Source organism: Pseudopipra pipra, chromosome 3, assembly GCF_036250125.1.
Source record: "Pseudopipra pipra isolate bDixPip1 chromosome 3, bDixPip1.hap1, whole genome shotgun sequence".
Lineage (NCBI taxonomy): Eukaryota > Metazoa > Chordata > Aves > Passeriformes > Pipridae > Pseudopipra > Pseudopipra pipra.
The window spans coordinates 101,466,407-101,476,536 of NC_087551.1; the positions used below are offsets into that span (position 1 = coordinate 101,466,407).

General features: G+C 46.8%; 1 protein-coding gene across 1 annotated transcript; it reads left to right on the forward strand.

Annotated features, from left to right (window-relative positions):
- Positions 1 to 3,802: 3,802 nt before the first annotated feature.
- Positions 3,803 to 9,868, forward strand: RRM2 (ribonucleotide reductase regulatory subunit M2). The gene is made up of 10 exons (XM_064650512.1): positions 3,803 to 4,012; positions 4,091 to 4,168; positions 4,935 to 5,069; positions 5,195 to 5,311; positions 5,827 to 5,960; positions 7,035 to 7,129; positions 7,930 to 8,063; positions 8,447 to 8,551; positions 8,682 to 8,795; positions 9,180 to 9,868. The coding sequence occupies exons 1-10, from the start codon at positions 3,884 to 3,886 to the stop codon at positions 9,330 to 9,332; spliced, it is 1,194 nt and encodes a 397-aa protein (XP_064506582.1). The 5' UTR covers positions 3,803 to 3,883; the 3' UTR covers positions 9,333 to 9,868.
- Positions 9,869 to 10,130: the final 262 nt, after the last annotated feature.

The following is a 10,130-nucleotide window of genomic DNA, read 5'->3' on the forward strand; positions in this document are numbered from 1 at the left end:
GAACTGAGACCAAAACCTGCTTGAGGCAAGTAAGCGGTGGAGCCATTGCCTTCTTCCGCTGCAGGAAACAAGAAGGTGGTTCCAGCAGCAAGGAAGAGTGACAACCCTCTTGAGCCCAGGTATGAATGCAGTTTTGGAAATTGCTACTCCAGCTCCACAACATGCTCATAGATCCTGAGGAAGGTACCAAAATCAGTGGTGCTCTTCTGTATTACTGACTGCTGATGACCAGCAAGTGCAGCTGATTGGAAAGCTTCATTTTTCCAGTTCTTGAAAGTCTTTTAATGCTGGATCATCCACTTGGCATTTGTGGGCCTGCCTGTGTCTGCAGTATTGTGCCCAGTTTCATGAACAGCAAAGAAACATGTCCAGTTACACCATTATAATGCCATATGTGGTCATATATTACCTGCAGATTTTGTCCTGAGAGTTTTAAATACGGGGTAAGGACCTTGAAAGGCAAGAAATGCAGTTTTAAAAAATTAAAGACAGGGGGGATGCCAACCATGTGAGGGCTTTGCTTTCCAGCAAAAAGTTATCTCTGGAGAGGCTGATCATCAGGTAAGCAGGTGAGTAATGATGGTGCTCTCAGACCTGCAAATTAATGAGCTGCATCGGGAAATGTGATATCCTGCTAGAATCATGCTAATAAATATTTGTTTTGTTCTGCTCTAGATTTCTCAGTGAAACAGCCTGTTAAAGCACTTTGGCTCAACAGGTAGAGCCCTGCAGCTCTGTTTTCGCAGTTATAAATCTTGCAATAAGTGGCGGGCAACCACCTCTAAAGTGGGAAGGAAAATATTGGGGCAAATTTTTCATTCAAATTGTTGAAGTTTTGGTCTAAGTTCTGGAGGGATGCAGAGCATCCTTCTCCTCAGCACAGCTGGGTGAGCATGCGAGGAAATGCTGAGGGCTACCTCCAAACCTGCTGGAGAAAGCGGAGGTTGTTGAGACCACCACTTACCATCTTGGAGATGTTGGCTGATGGCCTCCTCCTGCTCACCTACCCTGTCTCAGCTTATATTTAGAGTATTTAGATTTCTTCTTGCTGCATATGGAACTCAGGCCTAAGCAGGGAACCTTCAGCATGATGCAAATATCAACCCTGTCAGACTGAGCAGTGGGTGAGGATTTCAGGATTTGGTATGGATGAATGTGGCTGGATGAGGCCATACAAACAAATCACCTTCTTAAAATCAGGGGAAAAGCACCAGCAAACACTGAGTCTTCAGCTAGTGATGAGTCAGTTATCCTCACTGACTTTCATCACACCAGTTGCTGCAGTGGTGGGAGGCAGTCAGTGACCTGGAGGCACTGTCTACCTGTCCTGTAGGCAATCTGTATTAAAATGGAAGAAAACCAGCCCTCTGAACAAGGACAACACTGCCCTGACCATTACCCAAGGCCAGCAGGTTGGCCAGCTGAGAGCCAAGACAATACCACCAGGATGAAGCAGAGGTGTGATGGGGACATGAGATCTGGGGGCTGTGAGCTGTGCCTGGTGGGAAGGGGCTTTGCCATGCTGGCACTGAGGTTGTTGTACCACAACAGCAGTACCTGGGACAGAGGATGTTGCCGAGCTCCATCTGCAGCTGATGAGACATTTCAGAGCCTGGGTGGAGGTGGGTGCTGGGACACAAGGGTAGGCAGTCTGGAGAGAGACCTGTAAACAGTGTGATTGCACAACCCCCCACACCCGCCTGCCTCACCCAAGTGCCCCAGGCTGCTCTTACTTCCACCTGAGTGTTTGAATTCCTGTGAACAAAGAAGGCGAGAAATTAACTCAAGTTTGGGGTTGCTTTTTTAATAAACACACAGTATTCAGAAGTAGTGGCCAGAAGTCATGAGAGCAGAACATCCTTTCACACAACCAAAGAGAGGGCACAAGCTAGCTGACAACCCTGGTGAGATGCTGAGTACCTCGAAGCAGGGCAGCAGCCTACTGCCTTGAACCCAGCAAAGAAGTTGCCTTGAAAATGCTGGTCCCAAAAGGCAGTTGCATTGTGGAGGAGGATGCACATGAGGGAGGAACAAATGCAATTGAATTAAACTACTGCAATAAGAAAATTCAGTGTGGACGCTCATTTCCAAAAAGCCAGCAGCACAGAGTTGCAAAATGCTTCCTCACAGACCCTCTCCATGCTCTCCCTGGTGTTTCTCTCCTTGCAGAGCCATTGTCCCCGGGGCAGGGCTTTGATCCCCTGCTCTGGGCTTCTGGGAACAGCAGCTGAACCACAGAGATAGCACAGCCCTTGCAATGTGACAGCCCTTGGCCACAGCCCAGGGTGGTGGCTCTGGGGTCCTTTATTGGGTAAATGAGTTTGGCTGGGGTGGGGATGGTGCTGCTGCAGCTCTCTGACAACTCTCCTAGCAGTTGTAGAGGTGGCATGAGATAAGAGGATGTTATATGGACACTGGTGAGCTGTTTGGGAGCTGCCTGGTGTTCCTGCCTCTGGCACCTGCTTCCTGGGACAGAGTAGGAGCATGTCTGTGCCTGTTCAGGCTGCCTACTAGGAAGGGGTTTTGTGGTTCTCACTCTCCAGAGATGGAGATGTGTATTTAGATATGTATATTGGGATGTATATTTAGCACAGAAGGTCCCACAGAACATCTCCTGGGTGGGGGCCTGCACTAGTCCAAGGTCCTAAATAGGACCAATAAAAGTCATAAGTCTAATCTCTCTCTCAGAAATGTTGGCCATTTCTGATAAGTTGCAGCTGAGGAGAGCTCAGAGCCAAATTTGTGACCTTGACATTGACCTGCTAAAATGAATAAATAATCAATTTGAATTTACAGTGTCAAAAGTGATTTTTCTCATTTTTCTTCCAAATCCACTCATTACAGCAGTAAATTTAACACAGTACCATTATACAGTTCTGCTGCTCTCCTGCTCCTGACTCTCCTCCAGCCAAGCACAGTGCAAAGCTGGGACAAATAACTCATATGATCAGATGACAGTGACTACTTGGACTCATCCAAGGCCACTGTACACCCCACATAACAGAAGAGCCTCCAAGTCTCATGGAGCTCCTGGTTTCATTAAAATTGCTTCAGGGAAAACGTTTTAGTTGACAGAAACAGATCGTTTGTGGAGTTGGATAAGGAAAACTATGTTGTTCAAAAAAGGCAAATTAATTAATATGAAATAAATGCTGACTTTTTAAAGATTATGAATATTCCCCTCTTCTTCATACCTGTGTTCTCCCTTCCCTGTGCTATTTATTTAAAACGTGGAACCAGGTGGCACACGGAGTCAGTTTCTCCAGGAAGCCAACTTCTACCTCCAAATGTAGGACTGTGGCATCTGTATGTATCCAAACGCAGGGATCAGTGTTGAAAGTGAGTATGAATAGGTAGGTAGGAGGGACTAGAGAGAAGGGGAGAGCAAGGCAGAGGCGGGGAGAGCAAGGCAGAGGCAGGAACAACGTGGTATTTCCAAGATCTGCACCCCAAAACCAGGTTATGGCTGTTCCCGTATCCGGAAACAAGTTTTGGATTTTGCAAACGCCCCCGAATCATTCCCAAACAGGCGCGAGAGGCAGATCCCACACCCGGACCTCTCTTCCCAAGCGCGAGGACTCCCCACCCCCAACCCCGCCCCCTCGCGCTCTATCCCGCCTTTTCCGCGCGCCGCTGGCGCCAAAGCGGAGGGCGGGTCACTTCCTCCCGCCACTGCCGGCACAATGGAGGGCGGGGCCCTGCCCAGCCTGTCAGCCAATGGAGGTGCGGGGGCGGGCAGTGGTGGGCGTTACGAGGGCTGTGATTGGCCATCTCTTCGTTCTGGCGCCAAGTTCGAAGGGAATATAAAGGGGCGGCGCGAGAAATTCTATTTCCTGCCGCTCGTCCCGCCACTGCTGCCGCTGCTTCACCCTCATCCTCAGCCATGCTGTCTGCCCGCGCCCCGTTCGCCGTCCGCCACGACCAGCACCAGCTGTCGCCCAAGAAGGGCCAGTCTCCTGTGAAGAGCCTGTCGCCCATGAAGGACCTGGCGCTGAGCGACAAAGAGAACACGGTGAGCACCCGCCTGCCCTCCCGCTGTCCCCGCCCGGTAGCGCCGCAGCGCGCTCACCCTGCCCCTCTCTCCCTGCAGCCCCCCGCGCTCAGCAGCGCCCGCGTCCTGGCCAGCAAGACGGCCCGCAAGATCTTCCAGGAGGGCGACTGGAAACCGGTGAGTGTGGAACGCCCGGGCACGGCACCGCGCCCGCCCTTCTCCCCTTGCCCGGGGGCTCCTGCAACCTCTGCTCCGCTCTCACTTCCAATCGGTGGTTTCTCCTTTCTCGGAGACGTCAGAAATTACACCGAATGTTTTCAGTTGGAAGGAACACACAAGGATCATCAAGTCTAGCTCTTTAAATAAATACGGGGATCGAACCCACAACCTCGGTGTTATCAGCACCTCGATCTAGCCAATTGAGCTAATCTCAGGTTCTGTCCCCGCCGGGCTGCACCTCCCTTTCCCTCTCCCTCACGGGGGTCTCTTTCCTCTCCTTCCCCTCTCCCTCACGGGGGTCCCTTTACCCTCCTTTCCGTCTCCCTCACGGAGGTCTCTTTCCCCCCTCTTTCCCTCTCCCTCACGGGGGTCTCTTCCCCCCTTTCCTTCTCTCTCAGGGGGGTCTCTTCCCCTACCCTTTCCCTCTCCCTCACGGGGGTCTCTTTCCTCTCCTTCCCCTCTCCCTCACGGGGGTCCCTTTCCCCTCCTTTCCCTCTCCCTCACAGGGGTCTCTTTCCCCCCTCTTTCCCTCTCCCTCACGGGGGTCTTTTCTCCCCCCTTCCTTCTCTCTCACGGGGGTCTCTTCCCCTGCCCTTTCCCTCTCCCTCACGGGGGTCTCCTCAGAGGCTGCCGCCCTCAGTTTCCCTCCCAAGTCCTGCTCCGCCCCAGGCCCCGGCCCGGAGTAGCCCCGAGCCGCGCCCGAGCCGCTCTCCCGCCGCTCCAGGTGCCGCGGGGCGCGGAGGAGGAGGAGCCGCTGCTGCGGGAGAACCCCCGCCGGTTCGTCATCTTCCCCATCCAGTACCACGACATCTGGCAGATGTACAAGAAGGCCGAGGCCTCCTTCTGGACGGCGGAGGAGGTGAGGGGCGGGCGGACACGGCCGCTCCCGCCCGCAGCCCCGGGGCGGAGCGCGGGGCGGCCCCGGCACTCGGGTCCGGCCTCCCCCCTGAGGCACCGTTTCTTATCTCTCCTGCAATATCTTAGGTGGACCTTTCCAAAGACATCCAGCACTGGGAGTCCCTGAAGCCTGAGGAGAAGTACTTCATTTCTCACGTCCTCGCCTTCTTTGCTGCCAGTGATGGCATTGTCAATGAGAACTTGGTGAGTGTACAGAAACAGTCCTGACAGGAATACCACTTTGGGAAGATAACCAGATAATTCCATGTTCAGCACTTGCTGTGGGTGATCCAGGTCGTTTGCTGATCATGGGAGTGTTACAGCATTACTACGTATAGTGCTGTCCTATGTTAATTAGCAAATTGGTGTTGGTTTTGTAATCCACGAGTTTGTTGACTCCCCATGGGGCCCTGAGTGCTGCCTTACAGTAACACTTGCCTGGCTCAGAGCCCTTGTTCTGCTTCCACCCTCTCAGTGCTCTTCTCCCTAGTAAGGGACAAGTAAAACAAAAAAATTTTTCCATTTCTCTTGGGACCAAAGAATGCCTCATGACTTGGAGCTGTGAGGGGTTACTGCTCTGCATAATACTGTTAATGATCCACATGTCTGGAATTAATCTGAAGGTTTTGTGAGCTAACCAAGAACTGGTCTACACAGCATTAGTGCCTCAAACCTGCAGCTTATAAATGCTTATGCAAACACTCATTTATTTCCTCTAGGTGGAGCGGTTCAGTCAAGAAGTACAAGTCACAGAAGCTCGTTGTTTCTATGGCTTCCAGATTGCCATGGAAAATATACATTCAGAAATGTACAGTCTTCTCATTGACACCTACATTAAGGATTCTAGAGAGAGGTTTGTATTGCTTGATGATGAAAAGTTCAAAACTTGCTAAATATTCAGATTTAAATGCTGCATATCAGTCGTTCTCTGACTTTCAGGCTAATTTTAGGGTGTAAACTAGACTTATATAAAATACCACTGCTGCTTAAGAGCAGTTTTACTTCAGAATATCTTTTTAATCTCAAGTGCAAGAACATGCTTAGGTTAAGAGCGAAACTGAAACCACTCAATACTGAAATGTAAGAATGAAACTACGTAAAAGGTGGAACATTCAAAGAAGGGGAGTATGTTAAACTACAGTAAGTGCTCATGTGGAGGACCCCTGCACCTAGTAGGTAGCTATGTAGGAAAGTTTCTCTGAGAATGCTATCCCTTCTATTAAAATATTATTTCTAAACCTCAGTGCATTTATTGAACAGCTAAGCACTTAAACATTGCATGTGCTGTTCTTACCACACTATTTTGATTGGGGGAAGAAAGGCATGTTGCATTTGCTGAAGAGTGGCCTTTGGTCTTGATTAAAAGTAAAGTGATACTGTAAAATTTTCATAATGAGGTTACTCAATTAAAAAACTGTGTCTTAAAACTAACAGTTTGGAGCAGTCCAGGCTGAGTTGTTCTGGTGTTGTCAAATCAACACCCTGTCGAGTGAAATGTCATGTGGTATTGCAGTGCTATTTGCAGTTTAGATATGTTGCTACTACTTGGAAATTTGGCCATGTCATTTCTACTCTTGAGATGCTAAATTCCAGCAAGAATTCCTTGCATGAGAGGCCTGGTGCCTTGGCACTGGAAAGCAGAGCCTGGTTAATCTGTAGTTTTTGAAAGCTTCATTCAAGTACAACACTTTGTAAAACACTTCTCCCCTTGATATGGTCATGGGAATTCATATGAACTGGTGTTGATGTGATGGGTAGGTGAAGAAAAGGTAGTTAATTGGATCAAATAAAGCTAGATTTGTGCCAAGTAAGATGGGGAAGGAGAAGGATGAAGGTGCAGAGAATGAGTGATCAGATCGTTCATGGCAGTGAATGCTGATTCTACTGGTTGTGCCTATGTCCATCCTAATGAGTTTATCTTTCTCAGGGAATTTCTTTTTAATGCTATTGAAACATTACCATGTGTTAAAAAGAAGGCTGACTGGGCCATGTGCTGGATTGGGGACAAGAAAGCAACATATGGTGAGTTCATCTATTGGAAGCAAAGTGCAATTCCTTCCCTAAAGATGGAGGAACCACCATTTCTCCAGACTTCACAATTCATAGGGATGGATTATTGTTGTCACAGGGAGAGTCCATGCTCCTCAGTATAAGATAATGATAAAATTCTGGAAATGAAGAAACTACTTCATCTTCAAATGAGCTACTGACAGGAATTTTTGTAAAATTGCTGGCATCATGATTAATAAGGTCATGTGGCAATCATCATATGCCTGACTATATGATCAAATTGTAAACTGCTGTCACATCTAGAGCTGCACTGGCCGTCTGTAGCCAGCAGACGTGTCTGGTTGGAGGCTGTAGCTCCTTAGCCTTGCTAATTGCTGCTGTCTTACTTGAAAGGTGAGATGAGATGGTACAGATCATTATTTCACTAGCATTAAAGCATTCTTCATGGCCGAGGTTCCTTGCTTGATCAAAGATGAGCAGACACTGGCTTAAATCAGCTGCCAAAATGACTGCTTTTTCAGTGAGCTGTCTGGAAAAGGGTGATATTGATGGTTAACCCAGGGGGGAAGGAGCCTTGGCTTCAGCTACTTAGTAGCCACTCTGTTTAGTTCTTACTTCCACTCATATTTGTTTTGTTTAATGACTAGAAATCCTTACTGTAATAGTTTTTAGGACAGGCCATAGCTCACTTAAGCAGAAACAACTTCATTCACTTTGCAGGATGCAGTTCATTGGTCTATTTGCAACTTCTGGGTATTTATTAATCCTGCTAAGTTTTCTGTGAGTAAATATTATCAATCTTCTCTTAACAGGAGAACGTGTAGTCGCCTTTGCAGCTGTGGAAGGAATCTTCTTTTCTGGCTCGTTTGCATCAATTTTTTGGCTGAAGAAAAGAGGATTAATGCCTGGACTCACTTTTTCTAATGAACTCATCAGTAGAGATGAGGTATGAGTCAAATTCTAGCAGTTTAAGATCGTAATGTGCCACAGTAGCTCAAAGGAATGATACTCAATTGGAGTATATTTAGAAACAGGCAGTAAGGCTCACTAAAGTGTGCAAACGTGTCATTGTGAATCTTGCAGCAGGGAATGAATGAGCTTGACATTTTACTTCCTCTAAAGTAGTTTAGGTGTTCTTACCAACTCTTGCAGTTGTTGCACCTGACCGTTTGGAGCAGGTGCAGCTCATACCGGCTGAACTTGCTCGTGTGATGCCTTCTGGTGACGCAGAAAGTTGTCTGTAGGCAACACTAAAAAATGTGGCAAGGGCAAAGGTGATGCCACTTACTCTGTTCCTGACATAATTTTCTGAAACTTCCTTCCTTCCAGGGTTTGCACTGTGATTTTGCCTGCCTCATGTTCAAGCACTTGATACACAAACCATCAGAGGAGAGAGTAAGGGAAATCATCATGAATGCTGTTCTCATAGAGCAGGTAATTGTCTGCCCCTTGTTTAGAAACTTGATTGCAATTAAACAAAGCTGGAAAGCTGTTGGGCATAAAATTAACTTGGCTAGCACAGAGTACATGCCAGTGCTGTATGTGAAATGCTTGTTATCTGCAGGAATTCTTGACGGAGGCACTGCCTGTGAAGCTGATTGGCATGAACTGCACTTTAATGAAACAGTACATAGAGTTTGTGGCAGACCGACTGATGTTGGAACTGGGATTTAACAAGGTAATGCTCTAATCCATAATACACAGAATATTTCATGGGGAAAAGGTAATATTAAGTTTAATTTCCTTCAGAAATCCAAATTGGCTGCAGCAATATTAGTTTAACTTGTGAAATCATTGAGCAGTCCTGCTGCTAGGTCCTATGTGTAGACCCACTGAAGGAAGAGCAAAAGGGTGCTATGGAAAAAGAGTGTTATGAGTAGCTGTGCTTCTGTCAGCTGCAGCTAAAACACAGGAACAAATATGGTAGAGAAGGCTTGGGGCTGAGATTTTTGTTCACTACATAGTGAGCTTGTTGATGCTGCCATTAGACTCCTTCCAGCTGGTCTGTAATGCTCAAGATGTGAGCATCAGCAGTGACTATAGAATTGCTTGTGTGTTTCAGATATACAAAGCAGAGAATCCTTTTGACTTCATGGAGAACATATCTTTGGAAGGCAAGACCAATTTCTTTGAGAAGCGAGTAGGTGAATATCAGAGGATGGGAGTCATGTCGAAGCCCACAGACAACTCTTTCACCCTGGATGCAGAATTTTAAATGAACTGAGACCATATGTGTTAATGAACATAACACTCTGTTTACAGGGAATCATTCAATATATTGAGTCACAGTGTGACTTGATTTCAGTACTAAAATCCCATTCTTGTAAAGTATGGTGATATTGGTATATTTTAGGAGGCTGGTGTAGCTCCAACAGTAAAATCCCTTTTAGACTTTGCCAATGGTGTTGATGCGTAGAATGTTTAGATGTATCTTACAGTACAGGCTGTTCCATTTCATGAAAGATACAGGCACTTCATTCTGCAAGATGGGAGGTTGTGGGCACTGACCCCTGGCTTCTGCTGTACTCATCATAAACAAAGGAACTGTTGTAAATTTGTCAAATAGTCTGTAGAAAATTCTGGAGGCAACTACATGATCTCACTGCTTTCTTAGCAGGTTTTAAGTTTACCTTTTTTTTTACTATTGTTTTAATAGTTTGTACATAAACTTGGCACTTTAATGTGTAAAATAAACAACTGTCTTGTAATACTCAACAATAGTAAAATGCAAGTAAAAATCTTTTTTCATGACTTGTGCTTCTTTCCTTCTTGGTGCTGTAAATCAAACTATTTATCTTGAAATATATTGAAGAACAGGAAAACACTTGGTATGGAAGGTAAAGAACTAAGTTGGATATTCTGGGTACTGAAAAATTAGATGCAGCTGGCTTCTGGACTTGATTTCTTCTTTAATATCTGGGAACAGTATTTCATGTAATAAAGAGGTGGTTGGATTGAGTGTTGTACTGGCTTCAGTGCTTCAGTGGGCAAAGCTGTGTGCTGATTTCCTTTG